This window comes from Calonectris borealis, chromosome 5 (genome assembly GCF_964195595.1).
Source record: "Calonectris borealis chromosome 5, bCalBor7.hap1.2, whole genome shotgun sequence".
Taxonomy (NCBI): domain Eukaryota; kingdom Metazoa; phylum Chordata; class Aves; order Procellariiformes; family Procellariidae; genus Calonectris; species Calonectris borealis.
This window is the reverse complement of record NC_134316.1, coordinates 44372908-44394813: the sequence shown is the minus strand read 5'-3', so window position 1 is coordinate 44394813 and position 21906 is coordinate 44372908. Positions and strand designations below refer to the sequence as shown.

General features: G+C 60.6%; 1 protein-coding gene across 2 annotated transcripts; it reads right to left on the bottom strand.

Moving 5' to 3' along the window:
• Positions 1 to 1139: 1139 nt before the first annotated feature.
• Positions 1140 to 20862, bottom strand: LARGE2 (LARGE xylosyl- and glucuronyltransferase 2). 2 transcript variants are annotated; one of them, XM_075152184.1, is made up of 15 exons: positions 20074 to 20862; positions 7846 to 8019; positions 7294 to 7550; positions 6819 to 6901; positions 6407 to 6530; positions 5705 to 5876; positions 5454 to 5558; positions 5094 to 5206; positions 4872 to 4997; positions 4564 to 4719; positions 4283 to 4440; positions 3720 to 3998; positions 3252 to 3398; positions 2878 to 3073; positions 1140 to 2753 (listed from the first exon to the last, which is right to left on the bottom strand). In XM_075152184.1, the coding sequence occupies exons 2-15, from the start codon at positions 7943 to 7945 to the stop codon at positions 2556 to 2558; spliced, it is 2214 nt and encodes a 737-aa protein (XP_075008285.1). In that variant the 5' UTR covers positions 7946 to 8019; positions 20074 to 20862; the 3' UTR covers positions 1140 to 2555. The 2 variants fall into 2 exon arrangements, with proteins under 2 accessions (XP_075008285.1, XP_075008283.1); XM_075152182.1 differs by having other exon boundaries at positions 4283 to 4446; positions 20074 to 20593.
• Positions 20863 to 21906: the final 1044 nt, after the last annotated feature.

Genomic DNA, 21906 nt, shown 5'->3' with positions numbered 1-21906 from the left:
GAGCTGGGTTTACTCCAGGTACCTAAACCCTTGCAGGCACGTTTTGGGCTAAGGACTGGCTAGGCTGGGAAGGATTATTTGAAAATGATGGCACGTGGTCCTCCTGCTATAGGCATAGCATTACACCTTCCAAAAAACTGCAGAGCCAGCATTTCTGTAGCCATCTAACCCTCAAAGAAATGCCCAGAAGAGGCCTGCTCCATCCCGGCGCTGCTCCACCGTCACATCTCTAGCAGAGAGCAGGCTAAACTACCGTCTAGATCTGATCGACACCTCTGTTGTCGCTTAGTGCAGAAGCAGAGCGATAGCGGCGAGCTTCGGCTGTGTTAAACAAAAGCTGTCTGCTAGGGACTGGGCGGGTGGAGCTGCGCCTGGCTGCCCGGTCATTAGCAATGTCTTTCCAGCCCTTTCCCAAATAAAGCCTCAACGACTTGCTCCTGGCGTACCATCCCGTCCTCCCCCCTCCCTCGCAGCTGCAAGGCGGGCGGCTGGTATGGCCTCAGAGCCAGTTTTTATTCCCAGCAGTCTTGTAAAGCCAAGGCCGCTCCGTGGGGGGAGCCCCGCTCGGTCCCGCTGCCAGAGCTGGGCGCCCGTCCTCGGCGGGCGGGGGCAAGGTCCTGCGGGTCTTGGCGCGGCAGCCAGCTCGACACGCCGGTCTCGGGGACGAGCCGCAGCACCACCAGAAGAAGAAACCACATCTCTTCTACTTGGGTGTGATTAAACTGACTACATGCCTACGCCGTGAAGCCCCAGGCTCCGCTTCAAGGGCGCTGGCTGTGCAGGCAGCCACCCAGGCTGCCAGCCCCACTGCAGCGCCGAGCACCGGCGGACTCGATCCCCCCGCAGTCAGCGACTGCCAGCCGTTTCAGAGCTGGCAGGGGAGCGGCACGCCTGCTGCTTGGTGACACGGGCATTTCTTTTGCCTGCTGTTGCTCCCTGCTCCCCAACCCTCCCGCTGTGCCAGCCAGAAAGGGAAAAGGCTTAAAGCATGCCAGGCAGAGCGAGCCCAGCGATGCTTTTCCCCAGCCGAGGCTCAGGCTACCCCTGTGTTGCTCTCCTCCCGCTGCCTTCCCTCCAGGGGACACGTGCAGGCTTGCAGCCGAAAAAAAATTAATAACCAGGCAGTTCTAACAAGGATGTGAAAAAGAATAAAAAAGCTTTAATTTAAAAATTAAATTAAAAAGAGAGAATAAGCAAGAGGCGCTTGTGCCCTTTCCATACCCAGCGCTTTGTATGGCTCCTCCTGGCCGCTCCCACCATGGACGGAAATCCTACACCTGCACAGAGCTGGCTCTTGCAGCCCAGAGTAACGCTAAGGAGAGAAGAGCGGAGTCTGCAGCAGCAACTGGCCTGGAGAGCCTCCAGGGCCACCAGCAAAATCATCCAGGAGGAAGAAAGAATTAAAAAAAAAAAAACCCAAGACACCCTAATCATTTAATTCTGATCAGAAAAGTATTAAATAATTTAAATAGCGTGAGGAAAGCAACGCATCCTCTGTGCTCCAGTGTGTGATAGTGGTGGAACAGTGCCCGGCCAAGCTGCTCCCGGCACAGGGATCCCGCCACAGTGCTCAGCTACGGTCTTGTCCAGTGTCAACCACATCCCTGATTGTTGATGGCAACGTCTGCGCTGCCAAGAGCTGGGGAGGAGCGGGGTGGTCCCCTGCCAGGAATTTCTCCAAGCATGTGCTGGCCCACGAAGCTGCTGTTTTGCCCGTCGCGATGGCTGCCTGGCGTGGTTCGCAGCCCTGCCCTGCGCCCCAGGACGGGGCCTCTCACCGGCACGGCTGCTTCCAGCCGGGAGGCGCAGGCCCGTCCTGGGAGCTCACTGCTGGGGACAGCAGACAGCCCGTCCTGCTCTGGCTGACTCCCACACCACCCGTACTGGGCCAACCCCACTGGAGACTCTGCATCCATATGGATGGGGAGTAACAATATTTTGCCCTGTTGACCAGCCAGCCTCGGTCCAGGCTTGAACCAGGTCTCCACAGCTCCTGGTACTCCCCGGCCCCACCTCCCAGGGTGCTGGGGGGGCTTTCTCTGAGCCTGGCTCCACAAAAGATGCAAAAGGATGCTCTACATCCTCGTCTCCCACTCACCAAAGCCCCGGAGGGGTGTGCGGAGGATTGGGACCTGGGACCGCAGAGCAGAGGCAGAGCAGGGTGGGGTACAGCTCCCAGGCTGCTTGAGGAGCCGGGAGACCCAGGCTGAGGTGAACGAGTGAAGGCTGAGAATCCACATCTGCTAAAACAGGGGAGGGAGGAGACCCATCCCCCCTGGCAATGGGGAAGCTCCCCTGTAACACAGGAAGGCTGCTGCTCCGAAAAAAACCCCTTGGCCACACCGCAGCAGCTTGACCTGCAGGCACTGCCTGTTCTCGCAGCTGGCATCTTCCATCTTATCTCCGGGCATCCCGGTCGCTGGGCTGGAGAGGCTGTGCCGCCGGCTCGGTTCCCTCGGGCCGAGCTGTGGTGGTGGGCCGGGGCAGGAGGGAGGCCGTGCGCCCTCCCCTCTCCAGCATGCCGCCAGCACCCCGCACCCACTGTCCCCGGGGCGTCACAGGCTCCTCTCGGCGGTGAGGTATTTGAGCGCGGCAGCCCCGTACCGCCGCGACAGGTCCTGGTGGAACTCCTCCCGCAGCGTCTGGAGGCAGCCCCGGTACCCTGCGCTCAGGCGAAACTTGGAGATGTCGAAGCTGGGGGCATGGGGCATGTGGATCATGAAGGCGTTGGGCAGGACCAGCAGCTCATACTCCTGGGGGCAGAGCAGCGGCCCTGACTGTCAGCATCGGCTTGGTGGTACCAACGTGTCACTGCCCGGCCAAGACCCCCCCCAACACCCCGCGCCTCCATGGTGCCAGGAGCAGCCCCTCACCCACCTGCGCATCCAGCTCCATGATGTGGGACACCTTGTTCCAACCGAAGCCCACAAACCTCTGGTCGTATTTGGGGCAGTCTCGCCTCACTACAACGTAAGGCTCGAAGTCTGGCTGCCACGCCACGCGGTACGGCACGGTGGCCGTCCGCCACTTGGCATAGTCAGTTGGGGCATGGCCTTTTGGCCACACGTGGTACCTACAGGAAGAGATGGAAATGAGAGAGCGGGGAAAGCCGGCGGCTCCCCGAGACAGACAAGAGGATGCAGGGGATCATCGGAGCCAGCTGCCCCACAGCCCCAAGGCACAAGGGTACAAAAGTGGCTTCTGCTGGGTGTGACAGCCCCATTGGACGGCGGGGCAGCTCCAGTCCCTACCTGAAGGTGTAGAGGGAGCCCATGTCCAGCATGGAGAGCAGCTCTGCTTTGGATTTGGGGAAGGTCAAGCGGTAGTGCAGGGTCTCGAACGCTGGCACGATGAGAGCTGCCTTCCTCTGGGGCAGCTCCAGCTGCTGGATGGAGTTCCTAGGATGGTGGTAGGAAGGGCGTGAGGTCTCCCCGGCTGTGAGCCATGGCCACAGCCTCCTTCCTCAGCCCCTCCAGCCTGCCCAGAAGGGTATTAATGGGTTTAGACACTTTGTAGTGGTGCCACGCAGGGGCAGGAGGACCGGGGCAGCCCTCACAGCCACGGCTGCTTCCTCACCCGCTGGTGTCTGACACAAGCAAGGGCAGGATCCCAAGGTTGAACGCAAAGGAAACAGTTTCTGCGTGCCGAGAACTGCTGCCCAGGGCGTTTCCTGCAAACCCCGGTGCCTGGGGAGCCCAGCAGGCTGGAGAAAGCCTTACCTGAGGTAATCGTAGAGGCCATACATAGGCAGGAAGTCAATGTCCGTCAGAAAGACGTATGGCGTCTGCGTGTTGGCCAAGGCCACGTTGCGCAGGAGGTTGATGGGGTAGAACTGCCCCTCCTTGTAGACGATGTGGTAGGCGACGTTGCGGCGGGCGCTCAGCACCTCCGAAGCCTGGGCGTAGCGCAGGAACTGCTGAGCCTCCGCGTCCGACATGTACAGCGCCAGGCTGATGGGGCCCGCCCAGTGTTTGCAGATAGCCTCCAACATCTGTAACCTGTGGAGCAGAGGGCACTGCGTGAGCAGGAGACCTGCCCTGCGGCAGCTTGGCCAAACCCAGGACTGGGTGCCTGCCAGTGAGCCGCGTGCCAGCCGAGCCCAGTTCAGGAAGGAGCGGGAGGAATTGCTGCTCCCAGCTTGGGGTGTTGCTCCTCACTGCAAAGCGCTGGTGTGAGGGTGAGGAACCCATGTTTTGAGATCCCTGGTAGCTCCCAAGCTGTGGAGCCATCCCAGAGGAGTGGAAGTGGGATCCGACCTCCCACCAGCCTCACCAGTAAGTACCTGTCCATGGAGAGCTGGGCCACGAGGGTGACATCGGTGGGGTTGGGAAGGGCCAAGAACTCGTACTGCAGGAAGAACAGGTGGATGCGGTGCTGCGTGAGGTGCTGCCGGCGGAAATCGTAGCAGGGATCGTCCTCGTCCAACTCCTCCAGCGCCTGCTGCAGCTGCGATGCCGTGAAGGTGAGGGAGAGCAGGAGCCCCACGGGGAGGTGGGGCGGCTGCAGGGGGTCTCCGCCCACCCCACGCTCTGGGGTCGGGGGCAGAGGCGCAATCGCCCTCACCTGGTCGCTGGGTGGGCTGGGGAGACTGGCACAGCCGAAGAGCTCCCTGCGCAGCAGGTTCCCGTCGTACTCCAGAAAGGTCAGGTAGAGGTTGCGGAAGAATTCCACGTGCTTGTTCTTCACCCGCAGCTTCTTGGGCGAGTTCCAGTGGATCACCTGAAGGCAGCGGTGTGTCACCCCGCGGAGGGGAAGTCAGCAGCACCCAGTGCTCCCCAAGCCCCCAGACCCCACGCTGACTCCCACGGACCAACAGCGCACGCGCTGTCCTTCAGGCCCTCCCCAATCTCAAAGGCAGCAAACCCACCCACCTTGAGATCCGAGACCTCGGTGTAGCACTGCTCCGAGCGGGTGTGATCAGAGAGCTGCACGTTCCAGAAGCAGGGGAGCCGGTACACCAGGGCCGGGTTCTGCTTGATCACCGCGTTAAAGATGTCCTAGGAGAGAGGAAGACGAGTGCACGGATGGATGAGGAAGACAGCAGTGCTACGGGAACGCAGCAGGGCCGACCACCCCAGAGGAGGGACCGTTACCTGATCGGCCAGCGAGGTGGAGAGCATGCTCATGAGCTCCCGCTCCGCCGTCAGCCGCCACATCTGCTCCCAGCCCAGGCGACGCAGGCGGTCGAGCAGGAGCAGGATCACCCCTGGGTGCCGGGGAGGAGGGCACGGGGTCACCGAGGGAGCACCCAGCCATTACAGAACTGAAGCACAGCAGCCTGCATGCCTTCAGCCCCTGGGATGTGCCACTTCTCTGCACCCACCCACACGACCCCGGGACGCTCGTGCCCACCAGACTCTCCTGCCTCACCTCAGCCTTCCCCAGCCTCCCCGTACCAAGTGCCGCCTCAGCACCACCAGGCTGCGGGGCCCACCCCGGCAGCCCACACTCACCCGTGTTGAAGCCACGTCCCAGGGCCGGCCACGGTTTGTGGTTTTTCCACAGGTTGCCCAAATACCAGTCGCTTTGGTTCTCCACCAGCCCAATCACCTGCTTGTCTGAGGAAACAGAGGGACGTGGATACAGCCCGTCTTGCTGGAGGTTCAGAGGGCCCAAGCAAACCCACTGCGCTGGTGCTGGGGACTGCCACCCTGAGCCCAGCACCCAGGGCCCTGCCAGGACCCCAGGGGCACCCTGTCCTCACCAGAAAACTTCCCAAAGACAGCCCAGAGCTCAGCGATGTCGGTGGCAAAGGTGATATCGGTGTCCAAGACGATGACCTTGGAGAGGTTGGAGGGCAGTGCTTTGGTAAGCGTCAGCTTCATCAGCCCGTAGATGCCGGAGTAGTGCTTGTTGGGGATCCACGACACCTCCGGCTGCAAGGCGACACGGCCTCAGGGCTGGGCACGGCCATGCCCTTCCCCTGCCCGGGCAGGAGGGCGGTGTGTGCCCGCACCCCGTGCAGAGGAGGCCAGCAGAGGGGCACAACAGAGCCGAGCCTGGAGCATCTCCTCCAGCTGCAGCACCGCCAGCCACACGCCTCTCTCCCCTTCAGGAGAGGGGTGTGTGGCCCTTCAGGCGCTCGCTGGCTGCATCTCCTTCTCCTTTGCTCTCACCTCTTCCTCCAGCCACCAGAACCCCCACCTGAACCCCAATGTTTCAGTGCTGGGTGGGGGACCCAGCTCCGCCGCAGAGGCAGTGCTACCCCAAGGGACCTCCCCACCCCTCCAGCACCAGCCCGGTGACCTCCTTCTCAGCTGGACCAGCAACAAGAAAGGGGAGAAGGTGAGCGAGGAACCAGCAGGAAAAGAGTTAATAAACCCCCTCCCGCTCGCCCCTCTCTGCTGCTCCCCTCGGCGCTCCGAGCGCTGGGTTGGGACAGGGCAAAGGGGGGGGAAGTGCCTGCCTTCAAGTCGTCGGCGTTGTAGAAGCTGACGTGGACAGAGGGCACCATCCAGGACTGGAAGAGCGTCTGGAGGATCTGGTGGGCCACCGAGTCCGTGATGAAGTGAAAGTGGAGGGGGTTTTTCCTGCCGAGGGCAAGCGCAGCAGCACTCAGCACCAGAGCGGGAGGAAGAGGACATGGTGCCCATCCCTCCCACCCCTGTCAGGGGACAGACATCAGCTGAGGGGGCAGATGGAGAAAAATCAGCCATCTGGGGGAAAGAAATCCCCCTCTAGCCCTCTAAGCAGTGGCACAGGGGGTAGAGAGAGGCCCTAGAGCTCCTCTCCCGCAGCACTGTCCCCCCTGCAGCCTGCAGCAGCTCATCTGGGACCCCCCAAACCAGCGGGCCTCTGGCACAGCACCTCCCCATTACCTGTGGAAGAGGATGGATTTCACCAGGGTGACCACATCCCGGCTCGCGTTGTGCCCGGCGCACACAATCGCAACGTGCAGGAGCTGCCCAGAGACAAACGGCGCCTTTTTGAGACCGGACCCACCCCCCCCTCGCAGGGGCCTGTCAGCTCCTCCCTGGGGCCGTAATATGGGGAGAGACTCCATAACCCAGCCCTTCCCCTGGGGAAGGAGCCCCAGAGAGAGGTGGGAGTCCCCCCGGCTTAGAAGCGGGGACCAGGAGTCTGGCTGCCCACTCCTCCTGTCTGGAGAAGCAAGACAGCCTCACCCACCCAGCTGTGACCCGTTGAGCACCACGGAGAGCCAGGATGAGGCCCCAGCATGACCAGAGGACGGGGTGAGCAGTGCCAGGCAGGTTGCCCGTACATCCACGCTCAGCCAGGATCCCAGCCTCCCATCCAACATCCCCTATCCACCCTGCCGGTGCCATCACCCACCTCACACTTGTGCACCGTCCGCTGCTTGGGGCAGGCCGTGCGGTTGCTCCTCTCGCCCCCGGGGGGGTCCCCGTCCTCGGCGGAGGCCCCCCACTGCGGGCTGCCGTCGCTGCCCTCCGCCTGCGCCTGGCTGAGCTGCAGGCGGAGCTGCTGGTTCTCCTCCTCCACCCTGCGCACCCGGGAGGCCAGCGCCTCCCGCTCCACGTCCCGGCTCGGTTGCTCGCCCAGGCAGGGCGGCAGCAGGAGGAAGCGGCCATCTGCGAAGGAGACACGGGGCATGCGACGGGCACGGCAAGGCAGAGCTCGGTCAGGATGGCCGAGGATGGCGCGGGGCAGAGCCCCAACTGAGAGGTCCGGGCACACCCCACGTGTGCCCAAGCCAACGTCACAGCCCTGCTCCCCCCATCCCCAGGGATGTCCCTGGAAATGCAGAGCTCAGACACACCTGCAGCGACTCGCACGGCCACAGAGCAACCGCCCCAAGGCCTCGGCCTCCCCTGCCCACCCTCTGTTGGGGACCGTCCCTTGATCCGAGGAGGAGAACCCACTCACATTCGAGGCTGCCCACAAAGAGGTAGAGCCAGGAGAGGAGGATGGCCAGGGTCACCGTGGCAAGCAGCAGCTTCAGCTTCACGCGGCAGGAGCGCAACATGGTGTGCCGGCGGGAGAGGGGCAGCGAGGATCAGGTGGGCAGCCCGAGCCCGGCCGGCCCCGGCATCCTAGAGCCTGCGAGGGGCAGGGGAGCGGAGAGAGCGGTGTCACCGGCAGCCCTGCAGCCCACACCCGGGCGTCCTGACATCCCCCAGCAGGATGTCCCCCGTCTCCTGCTCCCTCCAGGACACTGCCTGGGCGAGAGCAGAGAGACAGATGCTCTTCACCGCTCCAGCGACAGCCTCTCCCAGCTGGCTCCCTCCTGCCCATGCTGGGACATCTGGACCCCCTCCCGGTGCCTGCCCCACCACCCTGCTGTGGCTGCACGGCTCTCGGCAGGGACCTCAAACATGGAAGGAGGGAAGGAGTCCTCCAAGTGATTTCACTCCAGCTCTGTTCCTTGCTCCTTGCCATCCCACAGGCAAGGGGAAAGAACGAAGGCCTCCCAGGGGAGGAGAGAGGTTGTGCTGGAGAGGTCCTCACCGAGGCGGGTGGCCGGTCATGGGGTGGTTAATGGAGCCTGCCCTTGAGAGGGAGCGCAGGTCCCTCCCCCACCGCCTGCAGAGGCCGAAGGGGCCAGGACTGCTCTTGAGACACGGCCTCAAGGACACGGCCAGGCTGGGTGGGAGCGCAGCCCACGCGGAGCCAGGCGAGGAGCCCAGCTGGGCACGCTGGCTCCTTCCCAGCCCTCCCGCCGGCGGGCTCGGGGGAACTCCCGCAGCGTCCCATACCGAGGTCTGTTGCGGGCCAAACGCCTCCCCCTCCACTCACAGCTACCTGCCCCGACGAAGTTTGGTGGAAAAATCCCAAACGCTTCGGTGAAACTCACTTCCCAGCACTGCTGGCTCAACGGGGCACTCCGGGGGGGACCCCTCACCCCGCCGCGGCGGCTCCGGCCACGCGTGCCGTGCTGCTTTCGTTCCGCGGCGGCGGCGAGACGCTCCCCGCCTCGCTCCTGCTCCCAAACCCAACACAGGGACAGAAAGCCCATCCCAAAGAGCCAGGTGCCCAGGGCAGACAAAGACCCCACAAAGCAAGGGAACACCAACCTCTTCCCAGCGGGCTGGCCTCGCTCCGCGCCCCTGCCTGCCTGCCTGCCTGCCTGCCGCGGCTCCAGACTGAGCCCCTGCCCTCGGCGCAACATCTGGAGGCTCAACAAAAGCTGCCGTAGGGATGAATGGGCCGGATTAGGGTTTGCTCCCCCTCAAACACACCACGCCAGAGACCATTGATGTGCAGATGCCTGGGTGAGCAGCCCCTGGGGCCAGGGTGCAAATGCCTGCCCACTGCAGGGTGGATGGCAAGCTCGGCAGGAGCAAGGGGTACGCAGCAACGGGCTCAGGCTCTGCAAGGGCTGGGGCAAGGCCAGCCCGAGGGAGCACGGCCACCCTAACCCGCTGGGGGATGCAGCCGAGCCCCCGTGGCAGACCCCTTTTCCTGGTGGAGAAGGGGTCCTGCCAGCACCACAGCTCCCTGCAAGCCTGGCATTGCCCTGTTTTTCCTCTCTATAGAGCAGGCCAAGCGCGGGCATGGCGGGGAATGGAGCACACCAGGCCCAGGCACCCCTTCTCCCTGCCACGGCCATGAGCCGTGCAGGACCTGGCGAGGTCTCTGCACGCTGCTGCCAGCCTGTCTCCTGTCCCACAAACCAATCTCCACCCCTCCTGCCTGACCTGGGCATCCCCCAAACTTTGTGTTGAGCTCGCAGCGGGGGTGAGGCAAGATGAGGGAGGTCAGCCGGCACCGAGCAGTCTGGGAAGCCAAAGGATGGGGAAGGGACTTTAGCAGAAACGGAGGAGAGAGGTGGTGGCACACAGCAGCACCCCTCTGGCTCCCGTTTGCCCCCATGGCCCCTCTGGGGGGGGGCCTCACTGCAGGGAACGGCACTCTGTCCCCAGCCTACACGTGAGCATGCTACCAGGACGGGAATTTTGGGGGACAGGATAGGACCAGCAGCAGGCCAGTTGCCAAAGACCCTCCCGGAGGCACCCAAGGACTCCATCCATTCCCCCCATACCCCCCCAGCCCTCCTCCATCCCCCTCCTCACCTGGCCGCTCGCCTCCTCCCCAGGAGGCGATTTCCTTACCTGCCTTTCCCCTTCTCCTCCTCCCCGGGCGCCTCCCCAGCCGGCTGCCGCTGCCGCTCCCTCCGGCTCTGCCGATCCCGTCCTCCCGTTACTCCTCCCTTTCGGATCTGACACTTCCCCCCCCTCCTCCCCGCTCTCAAACCCAAGCTCCCCCCCGCGCTGGCCCCCCTTTCCGAGGAAGAAAGAACAAACAAAACAGGAGATTAAATTCGCTTTCTACTCAAGAGCCCCCAGCGCCAGGGGCACGGAGTTGCCCAAAGTAAGTCGGGAGGAATCCGCCCTCCCTCCAGCCCCCTTCCCGCTTCCAGGCCTCAACGATCCCTCCTTTGCCGAGATAAGGGAAGCATCGGGATTATTCACCCCCTACCCAGCACCTGCCTCCCTCTTTCCCGGGGCAGGTGCAGGAGCCTTTGTCCACATCGAGAGATATTTGGGGGGACTTTGGAAGGCAGCAGAGCCCACCCCATCTCCCCTTGGTTGGCAGAGAGGGGCTGCACGGGATGCAGGTATGGCAAGGGTGGGGTGCAGTCCTTGCTACCCGGAGAGAAGAGGCTGCCATCAGCACTAGCCCCTCACCCGGACAGGGTGCAAACGCCACTGAAAAGGTTGAAAGGTTTGAAAAGGAAAGAAGAGCTGCTCCCCGATTGCCCAGGCTTGCTCCAGCCCCACCAGCCCAGGAGAGCAGGGCTCCCCAAAGAGCGCAGTGTCTCCCAGACCTGCCCAGCGCACCGGGAGCGAGCAGGATGGCAGCAGGAGGAGCGGGAGGCCGGGGCTGGGAATGCTAACTATGCGGAGACAGGCTCTACCTGCAGCTCCCCCCACGCCTGGCCCCAGGGCTGGGGAAAGGCAGCAGGCTCCTACCCGGGGCCGGAGCGGAAGGAGGAACCCCCTGCCCTCCTGCCTTGGCCTCGGTGGGAGCCTGCTGGAGAAGGCGAGGTGTGGTGGGAAGAGGCCACCACCGGCAATAGGCGGAGGGATTAGGATGCAAACTGCCTGCATAGCAATTTAGATGAAACGTAAATTGCCCCCCACCCCATAACCCAAGGGCGAGCTGCGGCAGCAAGCCCCAGCCTGCCTCGCAAAGACAGAGCAGCGCCTGCGAAGGCAGCCCTCGAGCCCCAGGGCAGGGGCAGGCTGGGTCTCCACCCAGGCAGCACCGAAATCGCTGCCCCAGGAGATGCATTTACCTCCCGCTCAGGCAGCTCTTGCTTGCCCCTGCAGAGCCCCGTTACAACGCTCCTCAACAGCACCTTTCTGCCCAGCCCAGAAGGAGAGGGAAGCCCCGGGCTGCCCCGCTGCTCCTCTGAGCCAGCGGCTCCCCGGAGCAGGAGCCTTCCCTCTGCTCCCCTGCCTGGCCCAGGGGCACATGGAGCTCAGCCCCCGGGACTGTCCTGTCCCTGCCCCGGGGTATCCATCGTGTAACAAGTGCTCCAGCTGAGGCAGCGGCCGCCCAGGGCTTACCCACGCTGCTGGGAGAAACCCAGACCTCCTGCAGCCTCCTGCCAACAGCACTGCTCCAGGGTAGGAAACCACCTCCTGCTCCCGCTGGCCACCACCGCCTCTCCGCACGCTTTTCCTGGCTTCCCTATCTTGCTCACTCCCGCAAGCAAGGGCCGAGCGCCAGGCCCGGTGCAGTGAGACCCAGCCAGGCGCTCACCAGCCGGGGAAGGAGCAGGTAGGCTGCTGGGGAGCGCAGGCGAGGCGGAGGCGTTTTAGGATGTTTATGGTGGTGGGGAGGAGACGGCAAGCAGGAAGGCAGCTACACAGCCTCTCCTCCCCCGTGAAACATTCAAGGCACAGCAAGGGGAGGGCAAGGCTGGAAGCGGCTCCCAGGCAAGGGGCACGGTGGGTAGTGGCAGCCGTGGCATGGCACGCAAGGGTCCCAGCTCCACCCGTCCCTGCAGCCACGGCGCTCGGCCTCTCCGCCCTCCCTCCTCAGTCCCCTTGCTCACGCCAGACAAGCGCAGCCAGCAGTAAGATGAGAGGTTTCCCAATACTGCCAGTTTCCGACCCCAGCGCGAGGGTGCGGGGCAGAAGTGCTGTCCGCAGCAGGTTATCCTCCCTCCCCCATGCTCTCCCCGGGAGCAGGGGCGGCTCCTGCTTCGGCAGGGATGGGGGACGTGGCAAACGGGACAGAAAGAGGCACCCAGGTCCCCTCTCGCTGGGAGAGGCTGGCAGCATACACCAGGGGAAGGGGCAGGCAGGACCCCGGTCTCACCTCACGCCTGGCCAGCCCTGCCTCCAGTGACAACAGGGCGATAGCCAGGGGACAGGCAGTATAAAGCCAGCGGAGCCGGGCAGCTGCACAAACACCGGGTGCATGCTCACACCACCCTCTGAGGTGTGGGCAGGAGCCCAAGGCTGGCTGCCCACCGGCCACCCCTCCATGCACAAGCAGCCTTCGCTCCCGGGAAGGTGCGCCCACCTTGCTTGCCCCAGGCTCCCCCCCCAGAGCTGCCCACGTGCTGGCACCCCGCTCTTCCAAGATCCCCTCTTTTTCTAGGAGCATGGCTCAGCCCGACTGGCCTTCGCTCTCCCCGGCTCGGTGACTATCAGGTGAGCAGTTAATGTTTAGGGAGAGCTGGCAGCTGGAGCTTTCCCATCGCATCAGCACGGTTCCCCCAGCCCCGCAAACCCAGAAGGGAGCAGCCCTGTTTTCCCACAGCGCCGCAGCTGGCAGCAAGGCCCACGGCAGGGTGGGCATCTTAGCCTGTGGTCTCGCCTAGAGCTAACGTGCACCTGCAGAGGGGATGCTGAGGCACAGCAAGACTGTCTGCAGGTCACAGGACAGCAGCCCTGAGGGGCACAGGGCCAACCCCAGGCTTGCTGCCCCCCTTCTGTAATGCCCCCCCAAGGCATTACAAGTGAATAGGGTGGCCTGGCTGTTCCCGGTAAAGTCAGCCAGGAGAGGAGCGATTTCGCAGAGCCGCGCTGCCTGTTGTCTTAGCTAGCTGTAGGCGATAGAAACTGCAAATCCTCCTCCCAGGTCTCATTTTTGGAACCGGGAGAGCAGCAACAGTTTAGCTGACCTGCTTAGACTGCCTCAGCAGGCAACACCGCAGCTTCCTGGGCTCGCAGGAGGTGAGAAAGGGCCCGACAGCCGCGGCGAGAGCTGCGCGGCAAGGCTGGCAACTGAGAAAAGGCACCACGCTTTGAAGAGAGGCAACTGGGGACAGTCTCTTCTGCTCTTACAAAGAGATGGGAGGGGACACGCTGGTTCCTTGTTCGGCAGGTCACCTTTAAAGCACGTACCGCAGCACCCATCTGCCAAAGTGCTTTACGATTCGGGGTCACCTCCCTGCCGCCCTCCCCGTGGCTGAAATGCTGCCACTTGAGGGGGGCTGCGCCAGCCGGCGGATACCACACAGGCAGCGCAGAGCAGGGCAGCTGCAGGAATTTACAGAGGCGGAATGGAATTCGGCCAGGAGAGCAGGATTAAAACCCCATGCTCCGGATTACCACGCCGTCCCTCCCTCCCCAGTCTTACGGTAAGCGAAACTTAAGTGAGAATTTCATTTTTGTACTTCCCTGGAAAGAGCAACCTGTGGCAAAACAGCCACCATATTCTAGAGATGGGATCGAGCAGCAGCCACAGAGTCGCATACCAGCACATGAGCTGTAAAAGAGAAAGTGTCCCCATCTCCCCATTGCTCCCAACACCACCAAGCTGCAGAGAAAATCCCAGCAAGGTGAAGATCTTCCTGGGACAGCAGTCAGCTGTGCCTCAGTTCTGGCTCATTCTCGTGCATCAAGCTCTCCTCAGGCCCGTAAGATTATCACAACGCACGCTTCTGCTGCCCTAAGAGTTCAGCTTTTTATTCTGCAAAGTTCACACTGAAAAGCCATCTTCTCTTCTCTGACAGAAGCACAGCACTTGGGGAAGAGGAGCTAACAGTCTCCGAAGGGTGTTAGTTGAAGCTCCGAGCTTGGCTAAGGTAGGGGACTTTCGTCACCAGACTGTTTCCCTGTTTCCAGAGGAAAGAAGCAAGTTCAGGCTGGGTCTGACACGGGAACACGCCTCTCTGCTTACCTCTCCATGTCTGAAACCCCAGGAATGCATCAGGGAGCAACTCCTCTTGGCAGGGACTCGGATCACGAGGCCCTGCTAGACACAGTCCACTTTTGCAGAGCGGCACCGCAGCCAGTCTCCCTGTCCGCAACCGGGCACTGGATTCAGCTGCCCGGAGAGAGGGTTGTGCAGGGCACGCGTGGGGAGGCCGGTGCCACGCCAGAGCGTGCAAGTGTTGCGTAGGAGGCTTAAGTCTACCAGATATCCTGCAACGCTTATGAGTGGGGCAGCTGCATTTTTGCACAGCTCTCAGGCAAGGCAAGAGGGGGCCACCCTGTTAGCAACACGGTCCCCAAGTGCTCTCAACTCCTGTAAGGCCCAAGAAGAAGCTGGAAGGATCCAGCTGGCAATAGCCTTCAACACGTCTGTGGGGACACCAGGGCAGCAGAAAGCAGGGTGCTGGCTTGCACTCCTCTGCACATGCTGCATTTGTCCCTCACTGCGACAGGGGACCAGCAGGATAGACCCCAAAAGCTTGTGTGTGAGCAGAGCTGCGGCACACCGGACACGCTGCCCAGGACACCGACCCGGACGTGCCAACACCACCGCCTGGGTCTCACCCCGGGCTAGAAGTAAGGATCACCTCTCAGGGACCAAGTCACTCCCTGCCAGTAGGAAGTCCCTCACCCAAGAGCTGTCCAACCCTCCAGCATGGCTCTGGAGCAGACCACCTTCCCCCAGCGCTCAGCCAGCCCTGTGCCCACAGTGCCAAGCTCAGGGCGAGGGAGCATCCCGCGTGTCCATGCCGGTCATGGTTTTCCCACCGAGCCCGTTTCCTGCACAGCCTGGTGGGGTACACCAGCCCCGCTCCAACCTGGCACCTGGAGGTGATCCCAGTGCCTCCTCCCACCGTGAGACCCTGCTGAGACCCCCACCAAGCTCGTGGAGGAGATACCTGTTCAACACACCGCTTCCAGCTTTACCTCCCTGGACTACAAGTTGTTTGATGCCAGGAGGATACTCGGCAGGTGAAATATTGACACTGAGTGGCCTTTTTCTGGGCCTGCTGGAGCATAAGCCTGACTCAGGACAGCTGCTCCCACACTAACACAGAGGCTACAGAGTCCCGGATTAAATCTCTTCCACATGCCCCCCTGGCCAGCACAGCTAGGCTCAGGCGGGACCAAGCCTAAGCGCTGTGCAGGAGCACTACAAGGGGCAGGAGGACCCCGCCTGCCTCTTAAAACAGAAGAGGAGCAGCATTTGGGCTGATCTCCAGCTCCCTTCCCTCTGCCGGGATTAGGTTTCTAATATCTGCATTTTTGCTGACGTCTGTGCTGCAGCTAATGGCCGGTTCTGAATCCATTAGGTTCAGCGTGTCCTGGTCTCCGGATGTGCTCCGGGCATCAATACCTGTTCACCCCTGCCATTTCCCGACGCTTCCACTGCCGCGGGCTCTGGGGTCGGAGCTGAGCAGAGTATCCGCAGCCGGGAGGTCCCGCTTCTACCCAAGCCAGTCTGCAGCCAGCCCTCTGCCACCTCCAGCTCTGCCATCAGCACAGCTGGAGCACCCAGCAGGCGTCATGCCCCATACAGCAAAGGGGTGGGAATTTCACCCTGTGAACTACTGATGTCCTAAATTTCCAGCTAGCAGTGCCCACGGGTAGGGGCTTACAAGAGATTCCTCCCCCCTCTGCCCCCCTAAACCTCCCTTGAAACGCTCTTGAACAACCAGGAGCTGCTCCCCCGTGGGACAAAGGAGACCATATCCCAGCACATCTGACCAGACCTAACAAGCTTGTGGAGTCTGCACCATCTCATACAAAATTAATTAGGTTAATTATTGCAAAAAAAGGAAGCAAAGGGACTCCAACAATCCCGGACCAGCACTCTGCCTGGAAAAGTCCACAAGAGGCATGACACCATCCACCCCACCACCCCTGGGAAGGTGCCAGGGGCATGGCTTGCAGCCAGGCCCCCAGGTGCCTGCCGTGCATTGTCACCGGCAGAGCTGGGTAAGTGTTTTCGGCTGAATAGTTATTGATTGAAAACTGCAGTTTCCAGACAGCTCAGAGCTATTTGCTACTTCCCGACAAGTTTTGGACAAGAACAAAATGCTTTGTTTTCCAAGAAAAAAGTCTCATTTTGCATTGTTTTGTTTGAAATTGAGCTGCGTTACATTTAAAAGAAAAGATAAAGGGTCTCTCAAACTCGGCTGTGTTGTGGGGTTTTGTTTTTTTTTTTCCTCCAGCTTTTCATTTTGGGCACTAAATCAAGCAATTAATTATTTGTTCAGCTCTGCTCTCCAGACAAGCTGCAAGCATCACGAGCCAAAGGGCCAGAGCAGCTCTGCCCAAGCAGCCGTGCTGAGGAGGGTGTTGGTGTTTTCTGCGCTGCAAGGCTCCTTCCAGACCTCAGCTCGAGCTCCCTCGAGGCCAGCAACCGCTCTGCTGGGGGAAGGAGAGCAGGGCCCTATGTGAGGGACGGCAGGTACCCCACCAAAAAAGACATCCAGTGGGCAGCGGTTCAGGATACCCAGCCAAGAGGTCACAGCCACTGTTTGAAGGACGTGCTAGGAGCAGGGCTTCCCGTGCAAATTGCCTTCCACAGTGCAAGAGCATCACACCAACGTCCCTCACTAGTCCCGCTGGTACCTGGCACTGGAGTAACTCTTCCAGGCGCCATCTCTCGCAGTGCCGAACTCTACTCCGGCAGCCTCGGCACGCACACGGAGCACCTGACAAGGAAAGGCAATCCCTTCGCTTCCCCGGCGTGAAAAGCGGCTGTGCTGCACGAGGCTGACACCCACCGATGCAGCCTGGTGCCTCTTCCACCAGGGACTGGCCCAAACTGGGAGCTGTGCTCAAGCAGCCACTCCCGTGTCTTCCTTGCCCAGAGTTATTCCTGGCACCGGTGCCCTCAGTGCCCAAGCGAGGCTGAAAGCAGAGCTCGTCCACAGAGGAATGGAACAACTGCACTATAAATAGCAAACCAGGATGGCTCAGGGCAGGCTCTAAAAAAACCCAAGCAGCAATAGTGCCATCCACTCGGGGTGCCCTGGGCATTTTGTAAGACCTGAAGTGATACCCGAGCTACAGAGAGGCTTACACATTGCAAATAGGCTCTGATAACACCGTGGGGGAAGAGCTGCCGGCTGGGCTAAGAGAGCGCAAACTTACCTGCAAAAAAGCATACGGGACATTTTGCAAACTGGAAATGAGGTAGCGACTGATGGGGGCAAAAAAGAAGGGGAAGTGGATCCCAAAGGGGAGGCGGTTCCCAAAGCCAGGCAGTGAGGAGGAGAACGCTCCCGACACCCAAACTCCTTACTGACCATTCGCTGCACTCCTCCCCTCCCGCTGCTCCGTGTGTTCCCATCCCTGAGGCTTCTCACGCTGCTGAGCTAAACCCTGACCTCGCACACCAAAAGGACAAAGGCAGGGAAGAAACAGCGTATACCTCAACTCAACCAAGCAGCAGATGAGTGGCTCAGGACAAAAGCTTGCAATCCACAGCAACCTCTGTTGCAGCGCCCAGCCTGCACCAGGAGCGGGGCAGAGGCGTGAGAGCTCAGCCCGTCCTGTGACCATCAGGGTCAAGTTTCCCTCGTACCTTCCCACCACACTCATCCTCCCTACTCCCTCTTCCCTGCTGGTGCCTCCATCTGGAACAGCAAATATTCCGCCTTCCCCTTCGCACCGACAGCAGATGTCCTATAAAGGGATCTCAGCCTCCACGGATGAGGATACGACCAGCCTCGGGCAGCACTGCCAGGCACCAGCCTCCCGCTCTCAGCGGGGAGCCTGCGCTTTCAGCAGCGCTGCAGCACGTCTCGCTTGGGCGTACTCGGGGAAGAAAAGCGGTGGAGAGACAGTTGGGAACGTGGGGAGAGGTGTGTAGGCGCAGGGAAGGCACAAGACCCGAAGAGAATCACCCAGCATCTAAACACACATGGAACGCACACCCAGAGGGAAGCAGTTGCTTCCTCGGATAGAAAGGGTTTTTTTGTCAGAACAGGAAGACGGCACTCAAAAAAAACCCCCAAAACGAAAACACTGAACTCTAGCTTTATTGCTCCTGGAGCACCAAAACCAGCCAAGGCACAAGAAGCAAAGAGAACCAGTGCTGGCTCCAAACCCACCTTCAGAATTTCGGAAGCCCACAGCTCACTTCCCTCCTCCCCCACGGCTCTCCTGTCACCCCTCGCCCTTCCTCCTCTGCACAGCAAGCAAGAGGAGAGGTAGAGGTCTCGAGTTTGGCTGAGTTTCCACTCTGCGGACAGAAGCTCGATAACAGACTGGGCAAGATGTGAGCACCCGTTGAGGAAGAGGATTAGTAACCCCTTAATCTGCACATTTTGGAGTCTAAGCACTTTACTCCGCTCTCTAATTAAACCACAGAGCGCAGAGATTGCCAGAAGGCGGAGAACAAGGAGGAAGAAGGAAAGGAAACAAGAGGCGGTGGCTTAAAGGCTGTTCCTTGTGGCTTAAATGCGAGGGGGGGGTCACGGATAGGGATGTATTTCACCTCAAGTGCTTTATGCCAGGGCTGCTGAGCATCCCGTTGCCTCCCCGATCCAATCCATAGCGGGGCTGAGGGTGGGATGAAGCGGAACCTGCGCGATGCCCTGGGGATGGCAAAGGGGGGAGCGAGGGCCTCCCTCGGACCGGACGAAGCTTTACCTGCGGCAGCCTCGCCTGGCCGGCCACGGCTCCCCTCCCGAGTCCCCGGCCTCCTGGGAAACAATATGGGCGCTAGACCACGTTTGTCTCCACTTCACAGACCTGTCCGCACAGAAGGGCCTTGTTCAAGCGCTTATCTGGCTCCAGGCTGGAGAGGTGCCAGCGCCTCGCTGCCCTGGCACCCAGGCAGCTCCGCGCCGGGCTCGTTTGGGGCTGCCTGGCAGGGGAAATTTTCCTGGCACAGGTAAAGAGGGAAACCTTTTACCGCAGCCCACGACAAACAAAGCAGTTCAAATAATGGCCCGTTTCCCTCAAGCTGTGTTCAGACCCACGTGCCTGTGCCGAGAGGCGACAGCAAGCCCGAGCCTCCGTTCCTCGCTGCCGGCACTTCAGCACGCAGCGGGGACAGCCGCACCGGGGAAACCACCTAAGCAGTGGGGACAGGAGCTCCCCGGGCTGCAGCACGCCACGGCCCCACGGCACGGGGAGCAAGGCAGCTGGTGGCATAGCCGGGAACGGGAGCGCCGGAGAAGGGCTTCACCTCCCGAAATGCTCTGTCCCCAGCAGACCGAGGCGGGGAGGGGGGGGGGGGTGCGTGTGTGCAGGGGCAGCCTGTCACTCCAGCGTCCCTCTCTTCCCTCGCTCCTATTCTTTGGAATTCCTCTCTTCTGTTTGCTTTGTTTCAGCCCTCAATGAACAGGAAGAAAAGGGAAGGAGCCTTGACAAATCCGATCAAGGCGCAGACACGCTGAGGCTCCCTCCCGCTGGCATGCCAAGCCCTGCACTAATGAGGGGTAGAGGAGGGAGAGGTGGCCACTGAGAACAGTGGCCCCGCAGAAACGCTCGGTGTAAGGGAAGAAGGAAAATAAGCTGCCAGGGCAGAACAATGCCAGCACAAGCTCCCAGCCTTCAGAAAGGGGTCTTCCCATTTCCCCTGGCCCAGGGAGCTTGTTCCAGCTCCTCAGGCCAGGTCCCAGTCACCTACTGCCCACTACACTAGAAACAAGCAATAGACCATAGCAGTGTTTGCGGAGAAGGATCCAGATGTGCACGTTCAAGGGAAGTTCAACTGAAACAGCCATGGAGATGGGATCCCACTTTGTTCCAAGGATTCATGCGGGGAATTTGGTCTTTCCCTCCAGAGAACTGGGCCACAGGGGCTTACAAGTGCCAGTCTTGTTTCCAGAACCTCCCCACAGGTCCCAAATACCCACGTGCTCAGCAGAGAGGAAACCCACAGAGCCAAGATCTTCTGCCATGCAATTATCCCCAGTTTACCAACTTGGGTACAGAAGCACTAAGGCAGGAAGGGAGCGAGCACATGTAAACCTTGACAAGCAAGATAACTAACCTTTGGAGGCTGCCAATGTTGCAGGGGTACTTGGGAACAGCTGGAGAAGCTGGCAGGGCCTGGTGGTGACTGTGAGGACCACCCTTTAACCAGGGATTCTCAACTTGAAGGGCAGGTCACACATCTCAGCTGTACTTGAGGGTTTTGGAGCTTGCTGTCACCTGAAACCCAAAAGACAAACAGTCACGTGAAGAGCTACTGCTTAAGAGAGCTCTGGGGACAGGCCCCTGCACAGCCAAGAGCGTCATAGATCAGCAGCACCCAACACCTTGGTCCTGTCCCTCTCCTCCAGCCTCTTACAAAGCACAGCTCAGTGTCACCCAAGGCTACCCAAACAGCCCACAGAACATCTGCATGCTGCATGTTCCTAGTCCCAGATCACCGCACTGTCCTGTAGCACATTCCCCACCCACGCAAGGAGGACTGTACATGTCTCCCCAGAAGTGCTGGCAAAGCCACAGCCACCGTGCTCCATCGCAACACACGCGAGTCCTCACACCGACTCTTCAGCAGGACGAGGAGCTGGGGGAGGGATGCAAGTTCCCTGGCCCCCTCCCAAACACGATAGCAGCAGCAAGTGTTTAGCTTGTGAGGCAACGAAGGGATTAACTATCATGTCCAGTAACCTGAGCCCCTGCGACATTCCCTGGGCAGTCCCAGGAGGGGAGTCAAGAGAGTCTATCCGGATAGATGGACAACAGGGAGAGAGATGGGATAACGGCAGAGGAGAGAGAAGGCAGGCGAAAACCACCACGCAACTTGCGCTGCAGAAAGCGGAGCAGCCTGCACATGTCACTGCTCTTCAGAGGAAGAGGAGATCCTCCTCCTCCTCCGCTGGGATCTTGCCAGCACACCCCTTTCCTCCAGCTCCTGTGGAGTTGGGCACCCATACCCCACAACTGCAGGCTGGAATGGATGAGCCCTTCTTCCAGGAGGCTCCAGGGATTATCACCTCCTTATTGGGATAAAGCCCAAACCAGAAGCACAGAGCCATGAAAATAAGTTGGAGCAAAGGAATCGGAGAGAAATCGGGAGTTTTGATTTAAAACCCCACCGTCCACACATCGTTGCTCCAAGACGCAGGAGGAACAGGACCTTCAAAGCAGGTAAAACCTACCAAAACCATCTTTCTGGTCTGTCCCACCTGTTTTAAAACCCCAAACAGAGAAGGAGGTGTGCTGGGCACCAGCCCCGTTGCACCCCTTTAGCAAACCCCAGGTCAGCTTGGCACAGCAAAATATGAAACAAGAGAGGCAACATCAATCCTAACAAGGCCTGGAAATAGGAAATAATTTACAACAGCTGCTACCTGAACAGTGAAACCCAGCAGCTCCAACCAAGTACAGCACCACAACTGCTCAGCAAAACCCTCCTCCAGCAACAAAGGCTGACTCTACTTCTGCTTTGCGAGCCTCCCTCAGTATCTGGCTACAAGGTGGCAGGCAGCGAGAGAGGACACGTATGGACGCTACGGCACACGTCAGTAAAGAGACATCGATCCCCTCCATCGGCCCCACTCCGCTTGTCCTAATCTGTCAGCTCCCACCTCAGACCGAAGGGGTCTAAAGGGGGAAAGCTCGAAGACGGATACTTCTGGAGCAGGGGCAACAGGTTATGAACCAGGGTGCTAAATCCGCCTGGCACACATTCCTTTTGCAATCACAGCCCTCCCTCTAGTGCTCCTGGAGCCCTGCATCTCCAGGTTCAGCAGGTAAGAGCCACCCTGGCACCCACCTGGGATAGAAAGCAGAAGCTGCCGGCAACAAGACGGAGTCGTTTCAATAGGAAAGAGCTGGAAAAGCAACGGCACCTTCAGCAGAGCTAATATTGAGT